The sequence below is a fragment of the Penicillium psychrosexuale genome, assembly GCF_028828465.1.
Source record: "Penicillium psychrosexuale strain IBT 29551 chromosome Unknown utg000002l, whole genome shotgun sequence".
Classification (NCBI taxonomy): domain Eukaryota; kingdom Fungi; phylum Ascomycota; class Eurotiomycetes; order Eurotiales; family Aspergillaceae; genus Penicillium; species Penicillium psychrosexuale.
Window position 1 is genome coordinate 7,017,882 of NW_026643187.1, and position 23,034 is coordinate 7,040,915.

General features: G+C 49.0%; 10 protein-coding genes across 10 annotated transcripts; 4 read left to right on the plus strand and 6 right to left on the minus strand.

The window, feature by feature from the left end:
* Nucleotides 1-397: 397 nt before the first annotated feature.
* On the minus strand, nt 398-1,780 carry flbB (the record flags this gene model as incomplete). The annotated part of the gene is made up of 4 exons (XM_057184691.1): nt 398-857; nt 912-1,475; nt 1,525-1,612; nt 1,660-1,780. The coding sequence occupies 4 exons, from the start codon at nt 1,778-1,780 to the stop codon at nt 398-400; spliced, it is 1,233 nt and encodes a 410-aa protein (XP_057046141.1).
* A 1,180-nt stretch (nt 1,781-2,960) lies between these two features.
* Nucleotides 2,961-4,235, plus strand: N7518_003765 (uncharacterized protein; the record flags this gene model as incomplete). Its single annotated transcript, XM_057184692.1, has 1 exon — nt 2,961-4,235. One exon carries the CDS (start codon nt 2,961-2,963, stop codon nt 4,233-4,235), a length of 1,275 nt encoding a protein of 424 aa, XP_057046142.1.
* Nucleotides 4,236-4,634: 399 nt separating this feature from the next.
* On the minus strand, nt 4,635-7,406 carry N7518_003766 (putative arsenite resistance protein Ars2; the record flags this gene model as incomplete). Its single annotated transcript, XM_057184693.1, has 3 exons — nt 4,635-5,198; nt 5,250-7,252; nt 7,307-7,406. The coding sequence occupies 3 exons, from the start codon at nt 7,404-7,406 to the stop codon at nt 4,635-4,637; spliced, it is 2,667 nt and encodes an 888-aa protein (XP_057046143.1).
* A 1,802-nt stretch (nt 7,407-9,208) lies between these two features.
* On the plus strand, nt 9,209-10,030 carry N7518_003767 (uncharacterized protein; the record flags this gene model as incomplete). Its single annotated transcript, XM_057184694.1, has 1 exon — nt 9,209-10,030. One exon carries the CDS (start codon nt 9,209-9,211, stop codon nt 10,028-10,030), a length of 822 nt encoding a protein of 273 aa, XP_057046144.1.
* A 990-nt stretch (nt 10,031-11,020) lies between these two features.
* On the minus strand, nt 11,021-11,290 carry N7518_003768 (uncharacterized protein; the record flags this gene model as incomplete). The annotated part of the gene is made up of 1 exon (XM_057184695.1): nt 11,021-11,290. One exon carries the CDS (start codon nt 11,288-11,290, stop codon nt 11,021-11,023), a length of 270 nt encoding a protein of 89 aa, XP_057046145.1.
* A 410-nt stretch (nt 11,291-11,700) lies between these two features.
* On the minus strand, nt 11,701-12,213 carry N7518_003769 (uncharacterized protein; the record flags this gene model as incomplete). Its single annotated transcript, XM_057184696.1, has 2 exons — nt 11,701-11,867; nt 12,096-12,213. 2 exons carry the CDS (start codon nt 12,211-12,213, stop codon nt 11,701-11,703), a joined length of 285 nt encoding a protein of 94 aa, XP_057046146.1.
* A 1,508-nt stretch (nt 12,214-13,721) lies between these two features.
* Nucleotides 13,722-14,798, minus strand: hapB (CCAAT-binding transcription factor subunit HAPB; the record flags this gene model as incomplete). The annotated part of the gene is made up of 1 exon (XM_057184697.1): nt 13,722-14,798. One exon carries the CDS (start codon nt 14,796-14,798, stop codon nt 13,722-13,724), a length of 1,077 nt encoding a protein of 358 aa, XP_057046147.1.
* A 4,524-nt stretch (nt 14,799-19,322) lies between these two features.
* N7518_003771 (uncharacterized protein) lies at nt 19,323-19,738 on the plus strand (the record flags this gene model as incomplete). The annotated part of the gene is made up of 2 exons (XM_057184698.1): nt 19,323-19,436; nt 19,499-19,738. The coding sequence occupies 2 exons, from the start codon at nt 19,323-19,325 to the stop codon at nt 19,736-19,738; spliced, it is 354 nt and encodes a 117-aa protein (XP_057046148.1).
* A 522-nt stretch (nt 19,739-20,260) lies between these two features.
* On the plus strand, nt 20,261-21,362 carry N7518_003772 (aldo/keto reductase; the record flags this gene model as incomplete). The annotated part of the gene is made up of 4 exons (XM_057184699.1): nt 20,261-20,412; nt 20,461-20,725; nt 20,776-21,103; nt 21,160-21,362. The coding sequence occupies 4 exons, from the start codon at nt 20,261-20,263 to the stop codon at nt 21,360-21,362; spliced, it is 948 nt and encodes a 315-aa protein (XP_057046149.1).
* Nucleotides 21,363-21,872: 510 nt separating this feature from the next.
* N7518_003773 (uncharacterized protein) lies at nt 21,873-22,664 on the minus strand (the record flags this gene model as incomplete). The annotated part of the gene is made up of 3 exons (XM_057184700.1): nt 21,873-21,979; nt 22,043-22,119; nt 22,177-22,664. The coding sequence occupies 3 exons, from the start codon at nt 22,662-22,664 to the stop codon at nt 21,873-21,875; spliced, it is 672 nt and encodes a 223-aa protein (XP_057046150.1).
* Between the last annotated feature and the right edge of the window lie 370 nt (nt 22,665-23,034).

Here is a 23,034-nt window from a genome sequence, read left to right on the forward strand (position 1 = left end):
TTGGATATGGATACGCGTATCGAGAGGATGTTGTCTGCTGATATTCGAGTATCATATAAACCTAGTGCCGTTGGAGTAGAGTGGTGTATTGGAAGCAAGATTCAAAGCAATATAATCCATTGCTCTACCTGATAGGAAGAAAGGCAGGATATTTCCCAGTTATATATCATCTGCACCGGTAATTTCACTTATATACAACCCTCCCAGCGGGAGTGTCGAAGACACAGAATAAAAGATAAAAACATATACCCAAATGAAATACCTCACAGGCACAATCAAAACCGAAAGGCAGGCAGCAAGCAAAGACGCCGAGTCACTCCGTGGCAGTAGCCAACACAGACAAAAAGACAGATTCTCCAGACATCAGATCATAATCATTTTCATTGCGTTCGACCACTCAACCATACATCGAATCATCGGGCGCAGACATGCTGAGATCAACCTTGGTACCGAGCACGCTGCTCAGACAATCTATCAACTCGAAGTCCTCGACCACAGCGCCGAAGCCGTAGCAGCGGACCTTGGTGTTGAGCGTGTCGATGATGATCTTGATATCGTCGCGCCGCAGCGTCGGGTACAGCTCGTGGTTCTTGAGACACTGCAGCGCCATGATGGGCGTGATCTGTCCTTCTGTCACGAGCTGTCGGCTGAGGTTGAGGAGTGTGCTGAGGTTTGCATGCGGGAGGTCCGGCGCCTTGTGCGGGTATGGTTGTTCGGGTGTCGTTTTCGCAATGTAGCTCGGCGGTGGGCACGTTGCCATCAGGGCGTGTCCGGAAAACGGCATGTCTTCGTCGTCGGCTTCTGTGACTGACCGCCGGCAGAGGTAGTCTGTGTGTTCGCGACAGGGACCTTCGAGTCTGTAGGATGTATTCGTTAGCTCGTGTTTGCTATTAGATGGGAATGGGCCTCACGTTAGGATAAAGTCAACCTGCAACTGGGGGTCGGTTTCGAAGACACCTCCCCGCGTAACTGGCATGGGCTGCATAGTATCGACGGGTGCGCACGATGAATGATCCATGCTCATGGAATGCCCGCCTACACTCGTGTGGTACACTTGCTGTTGGGGCGCATATCCGATCGGGGGCGAGACCGAGGAGTGATCCATGCCATTGGCGCGGGGGCTCAAGTCGGATGAGATCGTGGTTGCAGGGGTTGTGTTGGGGTTGCTGGCCGAGTTGGCGAGAGGGGCAATCTGCGACGCATTGCTGCTGCCGGCCACAGTAACAGGGGATTGGAAGGGCATCATCGGTGGGCGCTCCGCCCGGCGGCCCTCTAGATCCGCTTCGTATTGAATTCCGCTCGCTGCGAGAATTTCCTTCAGGATTTCGTTCTCCTCTCGTATCGAATGCATCATCTCTTTGTGCTGTTGAATTGATGCGTTGGCCTCTGCGATCTCTGTGGTGTAAGCCTCCCGTAACCGCGATACTTCGGTCTCCAGCGCTCTTATGTATTGTTCCTTTCGCTCACGATGTGTCCTGTATGGATCAGTCCAGCCCGATGTTCTCGAATCCGCAGGATTTGTACCTCTGGGCCTGACGATTCAATTCCTGCCGCCTGGTGAGTGCAGGCTTACTATCCGGCTTGGGGCCGCGACGTTTGGGCTGCTGGCCATCTGCAAAGGCTTAGTCGTGGTCCGACCGACTGCCTGGGTTCACTCACCTCGCGTGGTCTTCTTCGGCCCGGTACCACTTGTGGCGCTGCCACTGCCGCCTCCTCCGAAGATCTTAAATATTTCGGCACCGAAGCCTTTGTTCGATGGGGTCTGCGGTTCTTCTACCATGTCCTGCACCGTGCACTCCGGGGCCGGGGGCCGAGCCGGAGGAGCATGGGCGCCATAATATCAGCAACTACCGTGGAAATGCCATAAACAGTGGATATTTGCTTCCGGTCCGGAAAAGCTCAGGGTGGTCGGGGAGGGTCAGCTCTGGATAGCTTAGGTGGCGAGAACCGGGGAAACCCGCTGCAATTCCTGGACCCCAGCCTTCACCAGCTTCACCAGGTTTACCAGTTTGCAGACTGTTTGCAGACTGCGGAGGGACCAGCGAAATCAATTGGACCCGTGCATTCCAGCTTATGTGGCGATTTGTACGTTGTAGAGGTGCTGGATACCCCCCGATCGCGAACCATCGCCAGCAGACCAAAAGAAGATATAGCACTCACCAGGATAGCCCATTGCATGATCCATAGGGTAAACCCCACCACTGACAGCCATTATAAGAGTTTTCGCGGGGAAGGGAGAGGCAAGGGAGAAGGTTAAGTGTGGAAATGAGTCGAGAAGGTATGAAGTCCCGTGTCTGGAGTCTGGAGAGTATAATATAAGGAAAAGAAAGTGGACGCCCGATTTTTGTACAACTCCTTTTTTATTTTACTTTATTTAATTGTTTGATAATTCCTTTTCTCTTATGTTTCTTATTAACGGATTTTACGCAAATTAAAATCAAAAAAAAGGCGTTCGATCTGTCTTAGGGCCCACTGCGCTATAATCAAACGGCCGTGGGACCCGACTCTTTTCGTTGACAGATCTAGAACTGGCAGAGATTGGCTGAACGGGGTCTAACGTCGTATTAATTGACAGGAATCGACAGGAATAGATACGACAGACACGACAGAGGCGAAATACTCGACACTTTACATACTCAACGCGTTACTAGAGTCATGAGAAGCAGGGGTACATTAATGGTACATCATTCCACGGCTATTATGATACTATGGAACAAGTACCCCTAAGTACCAGGTACGTGCGAAGTCAGTGTGATCAGTCAACTGGGCTGACCAATCATCCGTCCAATAGGCTTGGAGACCTCCAGGCACATCCAATAGTCTTCTCCCATGCTGAGATTATCGAGATCATCGAGATCGCGAACATTCCCAGCACTGACAAATAATACGATCCCTGGGCATCTGCCCTATTCCCACTAGTGCGCATCGAATACAATAATGCGCGCATTAGAAACGGAATAATGATCCAGCTCCCGGACTCGCAGATTCTAGTGCACATCGCCGCCGCAAGCACCGCACAAGATGACGCGCGCTATAGGGCGCAAGTCGCCGCCATCCTAGAATTCCAGTGTGCTACGCGCCAACCGCTGATGCAGATGAGCAAGTCTGCTTCCACCGATGGAGACAGCGCGCATCCATTCTCCGCCGGTGCCGCCGTGCATTCCTCGGTGCCCCCGACGACTCAACACGAGGCCTCGCCAATATTGCGGGAGGCGTTCCGGCCCGCAGACACGACCATATCCTCGGATCAACGCTTGATTCCTGAGACGGATGGCGCGGCTCCACGTAACATCATCTCAAATCAATTAAGCTCCTTAGAGAGTCTCATCAGCGTCATCCCAGATTCTCAACCCGAGATCGCCGACGAGCTAGTCCACGCCGAGCAATCTCGTGCAGAACTATCGCCTCAACCGCAGCTTGCTCCACCCCCCAAAAGACGTCGCATAGCCCCGGCCTCCCCTGATCCGGCTCAACCGGTTTTAATTTCAGACTCTCCTGCAGCGGACCAGCCCGCTGCATCTCACAGGGTGATCTCCATCCAGAACCAGGTCCCAATATCCAGCCCAGGTTCAGTCGAAGGCCCTACCACACCCTCACATCACATGCCGACCAACACTACAACCCCTAATCCCATAAATCTATCCACCCTCCCCCTCGAAATTCACCCTCCAAGACCCCCAATCTCCACTGCCTCGTTCACTACCCACATAACTCCAACCCTATCCATGCTCACGGAGCGCCTAAACCCAGCACGCATCTACAAACTATCCACTCAAACCCGCCCCCTCGACCCCTTAGAACGGGGCTACTGGCTCGTGCAGCTCGCTATCGAGGATCAAACCCCAGAACGAGACCGAGACCGAGATCCAGTCGATCTTCTTCTATTGCCATCCCCAAACCCCAAGCATGGAACCACTAATTCAAATGCAAACCCAAACCCAAAAGAGAACACACGATCTTGGCCCTCCCCGCTCTTCCACGCCTTCTGGTCTTTTCTCTCGGATTTCGTAGGCAGGGACGGCCGTGCGGGCTGGGGCGTCTGGTGTATCCTTGAGGCTGCGACGCCCCCATCAACGCGCTCGTCTGACACGCACGTCTCGCTTAAAGTCTATGCCTGGGGCGAGGTCGCTATGCACGTCTACCTGCTGCTCTTCTTGGCAAGTGAGCGGCGGGTTCGGGGGATGGGTGTTCAGTGGCGGGATGCGCGAGAGGAGGTTGTTATTCAGATGCCTTAGGATATGGTCGTTGGGTAGTTTGTTTGGTTTGGGGATGGGGAGGCATGTTGATATTTGGTTGAAATTGTGAAATTATAAATTATACCCCCATAGCTTTGCATTGCGATAATATCATTTGAGATTTTGAATCTTCAATTTCATATTTTGATAGAAGAAGGGTTATTGTACATGCTGGAAAAGAAGAAGAAAAAGAAATTCCGTCGAGGATGATGGTAAACAACAAGGAGATAGAAGTGAAAGCCATGTTTTCGCGAGGAGAGATCAATGGAAATGATTGAATTCAATAAATGAGCAAGTCGGAGTCAGCGAGTCTCCGACGGTCCCTCCGATGCGCCAGGTCGCCAATTGGAGGAAAGAAAAAAAATAAGACGAAAAGTGTGATCAAATCAGTGCATGGAACTAGTACTGCAGTTCGCCGCTGCCAGAGGCGTCGACTGCATCCAGATCCTCGTAGCTCTTCAGGCTGCGGCCTTGGACGGCTTCGCGCGGGGCCATGGGACCTCCGCTGGAACCCATGGAGTCTGGGAACGGATTGGCCGCGGCCATGTTAGCGGCGGGGTGGCCAGCTGGAACGCTGACACCAGGAGGCGGGAGGCGACCACCATACATGCCCGGCATGCCGCGGGGAGGGCTAAGTCGGCCGTTTCCATTGAATCGGCGACGGTCGTATGGGCCGGGTCGGTTGTTACGGTTCTGGCCGCGGCGCATGGGTCCGGGCTGGTGCAGACCACCGTCGTGTCCCATTGCATTTCCATTCCAGCCGGAACCCATCATGCCGGGAATTGAAGGGAAGGTAGGCATGTTTCCATTGGGGGCGTAGGGCATGCTGGCAAGGGTGAATCCACGAGGAGTGCCGGTGTGACCTTGGCCGGAGCCAAGTGGGAAGTGACCGTTGCTGTTGGCATCGGATCGGGATGGGGCAATGCGTGCTGGGTCCAAGACATAGGCATTCACTAAGGCGAGCTATGACGACTGTTAATACTGGAAATACTTGTTGGATGATCGCACACTTACATCGTTCTTGATGCCATCGAACCACTCTGTATGGCGCTTCTCGACATGCTTGCGCCAGAAGGCTTCGGCCTTGAAAAGCTTAGTACATTCTGGCGCCTTGCACCGGTACTTGGAGTCGTCCTCCTGCTTCATATATTTCAGAAGCTCGTCCTCAAGCGCCTGATCAACGGGCTTACCGCCGAGCTTGCTGAGATCGACGTTCTCTGGCTCTAGAATCTGCAACAACTTGTCTTCAAACGTCTTCACCCAGTTAAAGGCACGTTGCAGTTGCTGTTCAGATTTGGAACCATGGCGCTGTCCGCGCTTCTCCTGGACAGGCGAGGAGGGATCTTCTCCTTCCTCACTAGGTTCCTTCTTCTTGGCCGGGAATGGCTGGCCGAGCGCGCTGGCTCGGGCCACTTCCTTGGCCTGGGTGGAAAGTCCGGTGCGCGGACGGCGAAGGTGTCCACCAGGGCACTTGCGGCCGAGCTCATGGACTGAGTCACTTTCAAAGACACAGAAGAAGCAGAAGTTGTAGACCCGACGCAGGTATTCAACAACCAAGTCTAGCTTCTTCTTCTTCACTGCAAGTTCCTCATCATCTACATCTTCTTCTTCGGAGATTTCCTTCTCTTCACCTTCCTCAATCTCCCCTTCGTCCCCTTCATCACCGTATCCGTTTCTCTGCTTCTTGACACTGACTGGTCCCGTAGCAGGAGGCTGGAGCTCTCCTTTGCCGCGCAGGTCATCAACATACTCTTCGATCTTGGTGAAACCATCCACAGAGATGTTCATTTCGGAGTCCAGTTTGGAAGTTAAACGTTTGGCCAGCTCGAGATCACGATCAATTCGCTCAGGTGCAGAAAACAGATCCCAGAGAGCCTTCTTGCGCGGCTGAGCAGGGGGAACATGAACCCCGACATGACAAACAAAGTCACCATGAACGGAATCATGGATGGTCTTGTCATTGACAGCCTCGAGGGCTTTCTCAGCCGGGCTGATTGTGACACCACCATTCGCACCTCCATCTTGGTCCATATTTTCGAACTCTTCATCGCGTCCATCCCCTCGCTCCACTGTGGTGTTTGCGGAAGGGTGCAACATGATCCATCCCATGCGATGGAACTTTTTAGATGGGTTCGGGTCGCTGAGGCTCAACCCCTTGAAACCTCCATCTTCCTCGCCGAGATGCTCTTTGCAAAACTCCTCGATCTTGCTGCGGCTGACGTTGGGTGCGAGGGTTTTTATAAGGAGCGCAGGCTGTGCAAGAGCTTCGTCACGAAGGTCTCCTCCACGGACTGGAAGTAGGTCAAGCACTCCCATGGTCTCAGCGGTAGCCGTAGTCTCGCCTTCCTCCTTTTCAACCACACCACCGGCACCGTCGCTATCGCTCTTGTATATGCCTTCAAGGGTAAAGTCCTTGAAAAGGTTATTTTCAATATCATGCTCCCACTGTTCATATGCACCTTGTCGAACCGTCGTGAGACGGGCGCGAAGAGGATCTCTGACTTCAGGAAGATATCGTTCTTTGAACCACTCCTCGTTACGGTGCTGCTGGACGAATAGCCTGGCCAGTCGAATTTGCAGATCAACCTTGTATGTATCATAAGCTGCCTGGATCTGCGCACGTTCCTTCTCCCGATCTTCGCGCGCCTCGCGCTCTCCCTTGACTCGACGACCGCCGTTCTTGGCGCGCTCCTTCTCCTCATTCACAGATTCCTCCAATCTCCACCACTCGGCGAACCAATTGAATCCGACTTGGAAATCGAGTGTAAGAGGATTGGGCATCGGGTTGGTCGGAATAGGACGCTTGCCACCACTACTGCTGTCTTGTCCGGGCACATAGCGGTCGATGTTGGCCACAGTTGGCGATGGGGCACGTCGGCGGTCCTCGCGCTCTCGGGCAGCATGCTCCCGAGAATTGTTGTAGAAGTCCTCGCGGTGAGAACGACGCTCCGAAGGCTCGTACCGGTCAATCACGGGCGAGCGGGAGCGCGGCCGTGCACGTCGTCGATCTTGAGAGGCTAGCCAAGAGTTAATTTCGCCCTCCTCTCTCCAATACTCAATGATAGACTTACCGGGCGACCGACGCCTGTATGATTCCCCCGTGGCTCGTCCCGTAAAAGAATCTGACTCACGATTCCTCCCGGGAGATCCATAACCATCGTAGGAGTCCATTGTTCTCAACCTTCCGGATAGGGATCTTGTATCGCCTTCGTTGCGATCAAGGTATCGATAGACCCAAGGACTCAGCCCAGGTGGATAAAGAGCAAACGAAACAGTTTGCCTTGATCGATAAGGGAGTCGGGACCGTAGGGTGAGCTAAGATTTGGTATCGTCAACATCAGACCAAGCAACTTCATAGAGCGAAATAGCGATGGTGGCGACTGGGAAGTTCACGAGGGATAACAGAGGCAGGGGTCAGGGAAAATAAAGAGACAAGAACACACTGCTGCTGGCGACATGTCAACCCCGGAACTTGGCAGGGGTTGGAACATGTTTGCAGCAGGTGGTTTCGGATAGCAAAGAGAGATTATGAAGAAGGCTGTTGGCCAGAGCCAATGCTGTTATGCATGTAAGGAGTCATAGCCCACAGAATCCAGCAATGCGCAGCTGGCGCCACGGCTTAGAAAGGAAGAAAAGAAGATGAAGCAGGGGAATGGAAAATCAGGGTCAGAGGAGCGGAGGCTGATAGAAAGAGAAAGGGCAAGGGACAAAGCCAAAGAATGAACAGAATCCGATTGGAGAAAGAAGAGGGCCACCTACAAGAAGCCTCGAGCGATAACGTGACAGTTGGTGATAAAGGGAAGAAACCGAGAAGGCGGACGAAGCTGGAGCAAGCTGGGGCGCTTAGCCGAAAGGGGTATGGCGTCACGGGGATCACTGACATCCGCTGATTGGCGGGTTCTCAGGAACAAGGCCAGATGACAATTGCCTGCCCTAACTTGGCGACAAGTTGAGTCTGGAATTTGCAAGTTAGGAATGAAATGAGAAGAGGGAGAGAAAGAAAAGTTGGGTAAGTTGGAAAAGAAGTGAGCCTGGATTAGCCACGCTAAGGCCGCCACATATGAATGAAGTATAACTTTGGAACAGTCAGGAGGCCGGAAACTTCACTGTTGTTGATAATTTACTTCATGGGAATCTGCTTCGGTGTTGTGGTACTTGTTTCACTGAACAGCCTATCAACCTGTTCGTTTTCTCAGCCCCTGATCATTCATGTTGGTCGCCAGGTCGCCGGGTCACCTTTCGCTTGACTACATGACTAGCGCCGACAAACGAAGTGATACATCCATGCATGGATTCCGGGGGTACGGAGTAATTAAAATATGGAACATTCTTTTCGGCTTTTGTGAATATGTATGTCTATATATTGTATACAGGGTGCGGTTTATATCTAAAGGATCCAATTGCAATGACAATATAATAAAAAGACCAGGTCTTCTCGTTATAGTCACCACAAGGCTGATATTATTCATAGGAAGGCTAAGTATAGAACGAAGCCTAGATTACGCAATCTCAAAAGAATATTCTTGTTAGAGCGCCAGAGCAACAAAGAAGGACAGTTTCACTTGGGGTCAACTTTTCCTCTTCACATACCTACCAAACCACATAACCCTTTCGATATAAACCTTTTGACAGAGAAAACAGTGCATAGGAAGTTTGGGTGTCATACTCAATCACATGCTGCATCAGTCTACTTACGACTCAAGAAGAACGAGACATAATGCGGTAATGCATACCATATATATAGGTACATATATATTGCCCTCAATCTTGACAGATGACACAAATTTAAGCAAGAAGAAGAAAAAAACCCGTTACGACAGCTCAACTCACGATGTCCCCACAGGTCTTTTACAAGCATAACCTTGGAATAATTGATAGGTCTTTGCTCACCGCTGATTGGCTGACCAAGACCACCACGATCGCCAAATCGCACCAGCATAACACGCCACATTTTGACCTCCGATCGAACGACCATGTCCGGTCTCTTCAACTCTCGCTGGGCACCCGTGAATGGGGGAAACAAAACATACCCGGCGAGTCAAAATGGTCCCCGGTACTGGTCCTCCAACAACTCTAATCCCGGCGGTAATAGCAGCGTCCGTCCGACGACTATCACATCCCAGGACGGCCGTTTGCTGCCGCCAGCCGAAGAATTGGCTCGATTTATGAAAATTGTCGCCAGGCTGCGATGGAAACTTCCATTTTTAGCTGAAGGATACCGCCTTGCGACACTGGAAATAAGCGATGTCGTATCCGCAGACGATGTCGCGCACGCTGAAATAATGTTCAAGATTGATTTTCATGAATATTATGCTCTGCTTGAGCGTGCTATTGTCCACTTACTGGCGGTGTTCAATATCTCGGTTACGTCCTCGCCTCGAGGACCGCCAGATAATGGGAACGGCGTCGGTCGGCCTGTTGGTATTCATCGATACCACGCCAATGTGCTAGAGGCCTTGCGGGAACAATCAACCCCACTCTCCCCTGTTCTTGGCGGTGGCTCTGTTTATTTGCAATTGCAAAAGGCCAAGGAGCTGCGGAATAGGTGGAAAACTGCTGATCTGACCTTGGAAGAAAGAGAAAAACAGGGTGAAAGAAAGGACATCATGACACTTGCGAGTTTTGACTTTGAGGGTATCATTTCTGATATTTTTGGTGGATTAGAAGAATCATATGTTCGGGCAAAGGAGCATGTCGATAAGTGCATCCGCCCGGAGGAGGGCACTGGAGAGGGAGCAAACACCGAGGCGGACTGGGGGTTCATGGTCGATGCCATGGATTGGGAAGCCGTATGAGAGTTGGCCAACTGCAGATTTCATGGCCTGTGCTCATCATCTTTATTCCGCGGTGTGGTGTGCAGTCGGTGTCAAATTCATGGTTCGATAACCAGGTGCATGCTCTCATTGCTATGCAGACCCCTATTAGCACTGCAAAATGGCTCGATCATGGTCTTGAGTCACCCAAATCCTGTTGTCGGTTTACCTCAACATTTGCACTCGCTACTGTGGGCGGTTCGAAGGTTCCCCAGCTGGAAACTTTGTTGGACATTGCTGCAGTCCTTGGACATTCTTGTTTTCATTTGGCGAGGAAAAGACATGTCATATCTTTGTTGACCACTACAAACTAAATGATGTACATATTTGTTGAAATGTGCTATGAATCAATATGAACGGAGTTGATATTTTGGGGCTAAATAAGCATCTCAACTTGTCTTGCTCGTCGTCCAACTTTTCCCCGATCAAGACCCGCAGATGACTTACTGTTATCTAGAATGAGTAGCCCACGTAAAAAATAAGTAACGGTTGGAACCATCCCTATCATTGAGAACTAAAGAGCTACCGTTCTTAGGTGTGATATGATGAAAGTTGAAAATTCTGTCATCACGACTCTCTCTGCGTGGTTTCAAGAAATCTTAATTGATATTTTAACTACCTCTTATTTGTGAAAATTGCTCGAAGAGTATGGGCTTCATGACCCGTTGAGCACTACAGTGTGTGTCCAGACGAGAAGAGAGAGATAGGTAATTCCTAACTAGGGCAAGGTTGAATTGGGAGGCAGGAGCTAGAACGTGCACGATTTCACTGGCCTTCGCGTTGGTAGTAGAAACGCCGAGGTGAGATAGGAGTTGGGAGTGTGCCTCGCAGGTACTGTCCGATGTCGTGAGCATGATGGATATCTTGGAAGATAATCATGTCTATGATCTTAGTTAAAATGTAAGCCTTAAGTAGCCTATCCCTAAGAAACTTACGGCGGGTGCGCCGGGAATTTTGTTCATCGTGAAGGATCTATGCCACCATCTTTGTGATTTCTTGCCATAGAAGTTCAGGTCTCTTATCACGACCTCGAGGCAATGCTTTCACTTCAATTATGGCAAACTTCTCTGGGAATGCCCCTGCCTCGAGACATCCCTCTGTGAGTATAACCATGTTGCCACAGGATGCTTTATTGAATGGCGAGCGTACTGGAGACCAGGCATGGTGCATCTCGGAGAGGTGGATCGTGAGGAGGCATGGTAGAGTTTCGTTTACGATTTGCTCTTCCAGCGCGATGTCCATATCGGCGGCAGCTCAGCTGCTACTTCACTTATTGTGATAGCGATTTCCGACTGAAGGTCAGTTATTTCTGACGGCAGTCTCAATTGGTTAAAGTAGAGCCTGTGCGCGATCCATCTTCGAGGAGTAGTTGGTTCTGGCTCGGAATCCGGTGGGATCCTGTGCTGGGACTGCGCAACAAGCTGGAAAATACCCATATTCCGATTTGCATAGTATTTTGTGTGCTCATCGATGTGCGCGTATACTCACCCACATAGTCCAGGAACTAGGCGGCGCCGGCACCGATATCTGTCTTCTTTGCCTCCTCGTTCATTCCGTACCAGATTCCGTAATCAAGGCGAGCGGGCGGATAGGATGGCCTTCTCACCATTTAACTCTACCGGGCCAGGTCTATATGGCCTTTCGTTTAGACGTTAATAAGTTGCGCATAGGGGACAGCGATCCCGTGCGCGTTCAGGAGGAGGAGATGGAGGTTCCATAGATAGGTACTGGCTGGACATGTTGAAGTTCGTAGTCGCCTCGTGCTTGGGGTTGAGAGCCTTGACCACCTCTTCTCGGGAGAGAATTGAGATGAGAAAGTCTTATACTGTTGTGTGACCTTGTTGACCTAAATGGATATTTGCCCTTCAATGTACCTTCCCTTCTAATGGGACATGATATCTCTTAGTCTGTAAGCATCAGTACCGCAGAATATCTGTAAGACCACTAACTCAGTGGCGCATTTGTTCAACGTGTTGATGCCCTCGGGAATGGGAGGACGTTCGAGGGAGATATGGCTAAGTGAGGGATATCTGGTGGTGGTGCCTACCTCTTGGGTGGAAGCCCGTGATATTTGGCAGTTGCGTGGGATTGATGGATTCCTTCGCGTAGTTCATGAGCAAGTCCATCGGTGCGTAACGGAAGACGACGTCGTGTGTCCTGCTCATCGTGTTTGAGGTGTAAGCGGTGTTTCTGGCTTCACCAAAGTGCGAGCCGCGGAATTGCTGCACCTTTGTCTTCTTCGTCAATTGCGTATAATATGAGAAAGAAGATTAGAATGGCGAGATGACAGCTGTGGAAGACGAGAGTAAAGATGACCGTGTGGACATGTAGACCTTTAGGGGATTTTAGACTAGGAAGTCTTTGAATCAAAAGTTCCACTAGTAGTTATCTAATAGAGGTTATGCAAGATCCATTGAACTCACAGAACTAATGATAAAAATATAGTGAAATGAGAGTGAAGGGAGAATGAAGTGAGAGTATAACTATGATCAGATTTGTGGAAGATGAGAGTAAAGATGACTGACTGACTGTGTAGAGCTGTAGACCGTTAACTACATGTACGCCCATAGCTTGCTATCACCATAATTTCTCCTTATTGCGACAGAAAGAAAAATGCTACAGAACAGACACCCCAAGGATTACCGATACAGACAAAGACAAGACAAGACAATAAGTGTCAATATCTGCAATATATTCATAGTTCCAAATCTACAATCCAATTTCCACCCCTGCCCACACTTGCCCTGCAAGTTCCTACCAAATCCTAACCAAACCACGAAAAGAACCCAAAGAAAAAAAGGAAACAAAACATCAACACTATCAGTCGAGTGATATTCATAACAAACCAGTCTTTCGAAAACCGATATTCCGATCTGTTTTTCCAGTGATGGAGACCCTCTAAAATTCCCAGCCGACCCATAAACCCGCAACACGAGACACCGGAGAAGAAAAGAAGCAAAGTAGGAAATGGAGATGTCATAGGAAAATAAGATGAAAAAAGCAGCCAGAAGAATATTCATAATAGAAACATGAAAGTGGATATCAGCATGGGGACGGAAAGGTGGAGATAGCACATTCGGGTGAAAGTCGAATATTTAGCCAATTGCTAACTGCCGTATATTATGAGGCGGCATATGCACAACCATGTATTGCCCTTGAAGACCATACATGTAATACAAGGGCCAGCGGGCGACACAATTTCCAGCAGAGTAAAGCAGAGCATGCTATCTCTCCAGTCTCACATATCACTTTCAACAAGTGAAAGTGTAGATGCTTGAAACGGTCATTCTTGTACAAGGTATCTCCCACGAAGGGAGTTACCGTTGAGGAAGAGGATCGATGATAAAATAGGCAAGAGGGGGAATGAGAAAGAATAAATCGTCCCGGCATAGCGAATATAAACAGACATCAGGGGCAAATGGGGGTAAGATAGATTGAAAAAAAAAACATCAAGCGAAAACACATGAGAAGAGAGCATATCACAAAGCACATCAAATGGGGCATAGAGCATAGAAAGGGATCCATACACATCGCTCGCTAGAGAAAAGGTCCAAGACATCCATCCATAAAGCCGTCACGACAAAAGAAAAACAAAGGAAATTCAATACCGCAAGTCCCCTCAGCAAGCTGTATGGTTCAGTCTTGTGGGTGAAGACAATGAAAACGGGGGCGACTAGCCGTCCTCATCTGAGGGCTCAGCAGAATCCCCTTCGCTTCCATCAGCGCTGGCGTTGACCTTCGTTTTCTTAGAAGAATTCGAGCCTTCGCCGTGAGCTTCACTTGACTTGCGCTTCTGCCCACCATTCTCGGTTGGCAATGGCTTGCTGAGATCCTCGAAGGTGACAGGCTGACCCGTTACCTCTTCTCGTTTCTCCATAGCGGCCACTTCGTCTGCAGTCAGGAAACGTCCACCGGGTCCACGCGGTCTTCGCATGGCGTGATTGTGTCGGGACTCGTGCAGATAAGGCTTGCGACCCTTTGATGTCAAACGCAGCTGCTCCTCCAGCTTTTGTCGCGCTACGCGACGCTTCAAGATTCTGTGGAACTGCTTGGCGTTCACGTACAGTGGCGACTCTTCTTGGTTGCCGCCGGGTACCATGTCGGGTGAGGGCTGGCTTTGTTGTACGGGAGCCTGGGGAAGTGGGGCGGCGATGGGGGCCCGGCCGACGTGGCTCATAACGGGCTGCGCAGTCTGGACATTGGGGCTACCGACATGGCTCATGCGACGTTGCGAAAGTTGCTGGTTTTGCATCTGAACCTGCGATCCCATCGGGGGCATCTGGTTTTGCATCTGGGGGGGCGATCGAGGGTCACGGTCCTTCATCTGCATGCTCGCCATGCGCGGCGAGGCTCTGGAACCCTGGGGAATCTGGCCGGCCATGGAGTCCTGGTGGAGGGGGTAGAATTGCCCAGACGCAGCTGCAGTGGCCATCGCGGCAGCCTGCGTCGGCGAAATGCCGTAACCCTGAGCCATGGGCGCGGGGACACCATAGCTTTGGGGAAAATTCATTTGTTGGTGAACACCTCCGGGTCCATTCTGTGCTTGTTGGTAATGAGGTTGCGACGGAACGATGGGAGAGGACTGATGGTTTGAGTGAGATTGGATCGGTGCCTGGGCGTTGGAGGGTGAGGCCATCGACCCAACAGGAGGACCGGCATTTGGTGGCCCGGTTTGGTAAGGACCAGGGATGTGAGAGGGAGCATGTGGATGTTGCCCGTGGGCCTGTTGATATTGGGGAGGGTATTCCATACTGGCGAGTGTGATAGTGGATCTTGTCACACGCCGATTGAGTGGATCGATCTGAAAGTGGCGACTTTATATTGAGATCACCAATCAAACCAAAGGATTGCTTTGTGGTGGTAGCTCAAAATATGTCAAAAGTTGATGGCGACGTCTGTTTGGTAGATGTAATAAACGGATATCGCAAGAGCGCGCAATGAGGGACAAGAGTCAACACAGGTGCTGGGGTAGACGGCTGATGATTCGACGAATAGTCTGCAGGCTCGGGGAGTCGCGTCAGCAGAGCGCATCGCCGAGAGGTCACTAGATTGGCGGGTGGGGGTATGGGTCCAAAAGAACACAACGGAACCAAGCACGTACCTCAAAACTGCCCGCGCGTTCTGAACAACCTATATAGTTCTTGTTTTCGTAACAGAAGCTCTTTGGTCAACCTCTTGTCGAGAATAATCCCGAACTGCTTGTGGAGGGTTTTGACTCTTTTGTGCAAGATTGTTTACGCCCACTGTCGGGTGTAACGTGGTTGGGCTGTGATGCAGCGGTGCCGGGGGGTGCCTCAACTATATGTCGGCTTGATGCGTTGTCAAGTCAGAACAGCCCTGGCGATGGGCAGGTTGGTGTGGAGACTACGCAGTATATACCAAGCACGGTCGGCAGGCTACCTCATTCACGCAACTCTGAGACTTTCTCTGCCACGTCCAGCGTAGATTCGGGCGGTGCTAACAGCCTCGACCTGCGACAGATAAGGCTTGGGTGTTGGTGTCAGAATGCGCCTCTCAGGCTCCACGCACGAACACTATGGGCTAGAATTAGCATTTTAACATCCTAGCCAATGATCGCGCAAAGTCAATGACCAATGCGCTGTCAATACAGAGTTCAAGTGGAGGGGATTTGGGAATCCGGGGCGGGTTAGACCGGTCAGGGTTGAGAGGGGAGACATGTATGCGTTGGCCAAGGTGGATGTTGAGCTGCAGCTGGGAGCCTACCTGGTCGATCGGGTTCTGCAGCGCAGATAAAGTGACGATTTGAGGGTATAGTTAAAAACTGGCCAAAGCCAAGGAACGAATCACTTTGCGCGACTATATGCCATGTCAGATGCAACTGGGTACCCACGAGGGAAGATGTAAATGATAGGGACGCGTGCAGATTGGACAAAAAGAAACATGAAACGCGATCGCGCGCATAGGTAAAATGAGAGGAGCCAATGAGGGAATAGCAAGGTAAAATTGCAGTGTTTTGGTTAAGCACGCGTTGTTTTGCCACGAGATAACCAAAAGAGCGCGCAACGTGGGATTGGAGCTTAGCGATTACCTTAATAGGCACGACAGAAAGGATAGAAAGGATAATCTCCGGGGGTTAAGGTGACTTCCCAATCCCAGGCAATCAAGGGATCCCAGGGTAGAAGATGATTTGACCAGCGGAGGGGAGAGGGGGGAGATCGAGGGATCGTGCCAACGAGAGAGAAGGCGGTGGTTCTGTGCGTAACCGGAGCCACTGATGTCAAGCCGGGCAGTTCCGCAAGTATAGAAGTACCGGCAGTAAAGCAGTCAGGCAGCAAGGCAGTCAGGCAGTACAAGCGTAGCGTACAAGCAGTACAAGATGTATATAGGGATACAATTGTAGTTCCAGGTGAAATGGGCAAAACAAGTAAAATGGGAATACAACAGAAATCCAAGTGAATTGTGACATGTGTTTATCCAAGGCGAATTGCCAGATGAAAGATATCGGATTCAAACAAAGAAAAGCAATAGCAATAAAGAGAGCAAAAAGCATACAATTGTAGTAATGTGGTGCAGTGATTGCAAGCAGAAGTGTATATGACTTACCCCAGTTTGATTGGTATCACCAATAGAGAAGGAATGACCGTATGCAAGGCAGGGTTTCACCAATAATGATGTAAAAAGGGGGGAGATGATACTGTGCGATTGGAGGATGAACTGGAGAGGGCGGGCAACCAACGAGAAGAGGCAGAGGGAAGAAAGGCGAGGAAAAAGGGCGGATGGGGCAGTTTTGTAGGAGATTGACTGGCTGCCGACTGAGCGACCGCCTTGCTCCCCGCTGCTGAGGGAGCCTTTTCTGCGGTATTACGCTGGATTACGCATAATTACCGGTTATTACTGGTGTATTCCTCCTGTAACCGCCTAAATGGCCCCCAATGGTATCAACATGACCATACTGTAATAAAACAAATCCGGTGGTCCCGAGCTCTCGTCATGTGCGACCCGAGACTATGACGCATGTATATGTTGTAGTTATCATCTCTTCCTTACAACATACAACATACAACAACATAATCTTTCGTTCTTTTTTGACTTGTTTAGTTCATATAACCATCTACTATATAGCAATTTACTCAGGCTCTCCTCTATATCTTACTCTACTACCCTTGAAACCCAACCCTGACCATGAATCATACCTTTCGGCTGCATCTGCATGTCTGCCCATTCGCCTCATTTTAATAATCGCCTCCTTTCTTTTTGGCCCTTTTTCGTCAGCTTGCTTCGGCTCATGATAATCACGTCGAATACCTAAAACGATGCGCTCAATCCTTCTTTGCTTTTTCCTACTCACGGTGGACACCGCGTACCTCGGCCGTGTGCCCTATTTTGGGCAAGTCTCCTCCACCTAGTGTCCCATTCCTCTATGACCCTTGCTTCAAAGCCCGTGTACAATGTACAACATAGTCCGAAAAAAGAAGAGCTCCACAGAAGAGGGGTTGATTTAGTACGGTCTACGGAGTACTCCGTATTATTCACGACACTTATGGTTCTGGGAGTGTGATGAGATCTCCTAGGAAGCGGCAACATTGCAATCCAGGCGGAATGACGGCATTAATTGGCACACAAGACTGTCCGTCTGGCGCGAATTGGAAAGATCTAGTTCAGTATCATGATGTAGACGTTCCTGAAAACACGAGGTCTGGCTCTCTATCTACTCGCTTGGCGCATTGAAATGTTTGTTCCAGCCGAGCTCATGACGCAATTCAATTAACCAGGTTCTTATCTACAATATAGGTACAGAGTACCTGTTATGCATAATATACGAGACTGTTGCTGTAGCGCACTATTGGCATTATTATTGACATCCAGACTGGCGGTCGAAGTAATTCTGCTCACCGTAGGTTTATCTTCGGCTCAAATATCCGGACCTCGTGTTGCTGTTTCGGATATATGTTCCATGAATCGCCTCCGTCTTAATTACAACAATTCAAACACAGAACATCATATTCTTATGTACCTTTCTATACTCCCGATTTAATCCCCACGTGCATTCTAGTCAGCTTTAGTAGCGTCCCATGGACCATTCAGCACAGGCGATAATCCCGATTCGCAGGGAGAGATGGGTCCGATCTCCGGACCATGAAACACCCACGTGTGAGAAGCTTGACCGCTTGACTTCGGACTTCAACGGAGTTTCTACTTCTAGAAAAGGGTTGCATGGGTGAATTATGTTCATGTAGTATTGATAAATTCCTCATTTCGTTCGTTATTTTGTCTGTTTGGACCGATATTCGTGGCCTTGGTACCATAGCAACCCGCATTCCTTGAAATATATATATGCAACCATATGTGCGGAGTACATGCCTGGCACTCAAGACCTTACCCTTTCTGTTTTACGCGCCTTGCCGCTTTTTGATCTTAGAGTAAAATTGAGCACACCCTGAACATATCATTACATAAGCTGATTAAGAAAACGGATGTGACATCCGTTAGCTATATCACGTGCAGCCATTCCCATTTAGATCGCCGATCAAAAAAAAGACTGGCTCAGTCAAAGTGACCTAGCTGTCTCGATTCTATTCGCCTGAAAACACCACAGTAGAGCTATTTGATCGACTTACCATTTTTCCATTTCAGCCTATGCTCCTGAGAATAGCCCTCGGAATCCTTCAAATGACTAGATATTATCGGCCATGTCGCGATCATCAGAAGCCTCGCTTCTCATTCTTCAGTCTGTATCATTCCAATTTGACTTATAAGTATCCCCTTGCCCCCTGGCTCTAAATTATCGGACTATGCTTCTCGCTGTCATAGCGTTCAATGGCCTTCATTCGACAAACCAGGGAGAGCTCGTACGTTGAGGTGATGTCTGAAATTCTCCACTAGTTAAGCATCAGTACAATGCCAACGTTCAATTAAGCAACACGGGTTTCTTACACATTTAAGTTCGAAAATAGGCTAATGTTCCTTCAGCCCCAAACCCATTAATCATTCGCTTACTAAATCCGTGTTACTGCTATCCTGAGGGAAACTTCCGCCCGGTGGAGCCCCTCCGTTGTGAGCGGCTGAGCCGCAATACATCTAACCGGTTCGGTGGAGAGCAATATCCAGGGTCGCGGATGCCATGGCGTCATCGAAGCAAGCGTCAATACCTGCTTAGCACAGACAACGAAGATATATAAGAACTATTTGCTTTACTTACCTCCCCCATCTTCAACTTCTCAAACATCTCCCTACCACAATACTGCTCTCATCTATATCACCCTCAAATATCTATCTATCATTACACTCATAGCGAAACTATCAGTCTATCACCATGTCAGACTCTACCTTCCACACCACGACTCAGGACATCCGCAAGGCCGAGTCCAAGCTTGCCCAGTCGCACAATGGCAAGCCCCCAGCAAACTCCGACGTCTCTCAAACCAAGGTGAGTTACCTGTACTGAATTATCACCAAGCATTGAGCAGACCTCTGACATAATCTGTATAGTCCATCATCGACCAAAACACCAACAAGCCCGCGGAAATCGAGAAGACCAAGGCAAACCTGCCTCTACCCGACCAACCCCCAGTTGCCAGTGACTTCAACTCCCTTGATCAGCGTACCACTGATGTGGGCTCTGGGCGTTTCGAGTACCCTCCTGATAACAGTGGCTTGCGCGAGGGTGCAGCTGCCAGCAGCAGCGCCCGAATTGATGGCAAGGAGCTGCACAAGAGTACTGCCCCATGATTTTTAGGATTCGTTATGTATGATAGTCAAATTTTTATCAAGCATTATGACCAATAGTGTGAATATTATTATACTATGTGACGATAATCGCAGTAAAATCGGCCGTTTAATAGTTTACTTCTTGGAGAGAACCATAGTGTGAACCACTGAATAGTGCAAATTCAGAAGTGGCTATATTTTCGGCCGACAGTGTCTGAATGCGTCAACTAAACTAACAGTTCCCAATAATAACAGGTTACCAAGTCATTGTGTCCCACTTCCTTGGAACATCGCCACATCACTTTAAGTCTGGACATTCCAGCCTCCACAATTATAGCCTATTTATTGGAGCTTAGGACTCGACTGGTTTCCGAAAACAAGTTGTGATATAGTTTTTCCAAGTTGATATAGAATTGGGGTTATTTCGATGTCATCATCATAACGTCAACATGGGTACAAGAGCCAAGGAGCTTTGTATATCAAGCCGACAACGAACTAGGTAGAGCTGGAAAAAAAATTTCTCTGCCCAACTGAAGTAACACAATGGCCTCCAACACTCAAAAAACTTACAAACTCTCCACTGGTGCTCAGATCCCTGCTATTGGCCTGGGAACCTGGCAAGATGAGGCAGCCCAGGAGGCATCCGTCCTTGTAGCCCTCCAGACAGGATATCGTCATATCGATACGGCAAGATGGTAAGCTCGTCAACGGTTTAACACGCATAACTAGTCTGACCTCTACAGCTATGGCACTGAGGCTGTTGTCGGTAAAGCCATAAAGAAAAGCGGCATAAATAGAAGCGATATTTTTGTTACCAGCAAACTGTGGAACAACAAGCACCATCCTGATGATGTTGCTCAGGCATTGCAGGATAGCTTGGATGATCTGGGTTTGGAATACCTCGACCTATTTCTGATGCACTGGCCTTGTGCCTTCAAACGAGGAGATGATCCATTCCCCTCTGGCAAAGACGGGAAGCTCATAACTGCAGATATCGACTACGTTGATGTACGTGCTGTTCTAAACCAATGGCAAGGCTATCTGCTAACTACTCAAAGACCTACAAAGCAATGGAAGCTCTCGTCAAATCCGGCAAAGCCAAAGCTATCGGGGTTTGCAACTTTTCTCACAAGGAAATCGAGCGTCTTCTTGCGAATGCGACGATCAAACCAGCGGTGCACCAGATGGAGCTACATCCCTGGCTCCAGCAAAGTGATTTCTACGATTTCCACCGCACGCATGGCATTCATGTGACGCAGTATTCTCCATTCGGCGACCAGAATAAAATCTATGGTGCCCAAGAGAAATATGGTCAGCTTATTAATGATGAAACCTTGGTCGAGATCGGGAAGAAGTACGGAAAGACGTCGGCCCAAGTCGCCCTAGGTATTTTTGCCCTTGCTCGCCCGGATCAGAAATACAGAGCTAATAACTTTTCATAGTTTGGGGTATCGAACATGGCCGTTCCGTCATTCCGAAATCAAAGCATCCAGAACGGATCAGACAAAACTTTGATATCAATTTCGAATTGAAACCTGAAGATCTTAAAAAGATCAGCTCGATCGACAGGAAGCTCCGGTTCAATGACTCAAGCAAAGACTTTGGTTACGAACTCTTCACTGATCTTGACGGAAAGCAGAAGTGAAGCAAGTGTGATTTACAGATTACGGTCTTTGGAAACATTGGCTGAAGATTGCCTATGGAGGGATCGATTGCGAAGGTGTCGGTATTTCTGCCTGAAGATGCGTGAATATTTGCCGGCAGAAAATATGAATTACGTATAACAGAGCACTTAGTTACATTCTTTAATCTGTTCAAGGTCAACATGAATGACTTAGAAAATGGGTTCTAAATGTGAGGCTATTCGTACCTACATATACAAATCGGGATTGGGACATAATAGATGGTCAGTGGTATTAAAATCATCAAGGATGGATGGCAAAGGTCACGTAGCCAGTAAATTAAAAGGTGCAACAGTACAAGATAACATATATTGAAACCCGGAGCTTAATACTTTTAGGCCAGAAGCAATCGATTATTAGCTTGCTGGATTAGATTTAGCTAGATAGCAAATTGACCGTCATCCAATATCCTCATGATCCACACATTTATTCATGTTGAGCCAAACGTCCATTATGGGCGGGAATCGGCAATATTAACCCTTCTTGGGTGTGTTGTCCATTACATAGACCTCCGGAACAACCTGTTTCTTTTTGAAATCAAGCGCTTCAAAAAGGTCGCAGAGCTTCTCTGTGAGAGTTTCTGAGAAGTTCCTTAGTCAGAAAAGAACCATAGGTAACTAAAGTGGATTCGTGGAGATCTTACTTTGTCGTGTCGCCTTGTGTATTTTGATATAGTTCTCAGCTTCCTCGTTGTTCGCGTGTTGAGGTATATATGGATATCTGTAAGACGAGGCGCGTTAGTCGTAACTATCAAACCAGCGTTAGTGGAAATCATACTTGCGACGAATCCACACGGCACACAAGAAAATGAGAGCTATAGTTAGAGGAATGCCGAGGCCAAGAGATAGCCCAAGAGCAAGGCCCCGGTTTATAGCTGGTGGACTGTCGTGGAAACCATTTTCAACCCTTATAGAAAGGGCTTGGTACTTTGCATTCATCGTATTGACCTCTGCGGTGAGGGCATCATGAAACTTGCCAGGCAGAACCTCAAGCGCTCCTTCCCAATGACTGATTTTTGCAATATTCTCGTCGATCTTCGCAGAAAGAGCGGTAATATCCTCGCGCACGCGACTGTTCTCTTTGTTAAAATCATCAAACCTCCTAGAAAGAGATTGGAAATCTGCGCTCGATCCTTCAGTTTGTGAATTGTTGCCTTGGTTTGTCCTTGCATTGATAGTGTTGATTTCATTTTCCAATCTCTGGCACCATGACCACAGCGTGAGAATATTGTCGTCGGTCGTGTAAGAGGAGAACACCCCACCCATGTTGTAGTAGACGCGGGAATCAAAAATCGGCGCAGAAAGATGAATCTAGTAAAGAAGGAGGGGCAAGCACCTTGGTGAAATCATCCATAACCGTTTGATTGTCATAAGAGAAAACTTAGAAGAATATGACCCGGGACTCTTCATAACTCTATTTCCGTCCACGTATGAGCGGAAGATGTTTGAGATATTATATGTGCTGTGGTTGGGTCAAGCTTAGTACAATGAACACAACAACCACTGAGCAAGAAAGTATTAGCATAGATACCCAACATAGACAGAAAAATATCTTCCACACTGTGGACTTCTCGTGGATCGTAAGGATAGAATGTAGGATACTACCCGCGTAACGCTCATAATGAGGTAAGACATA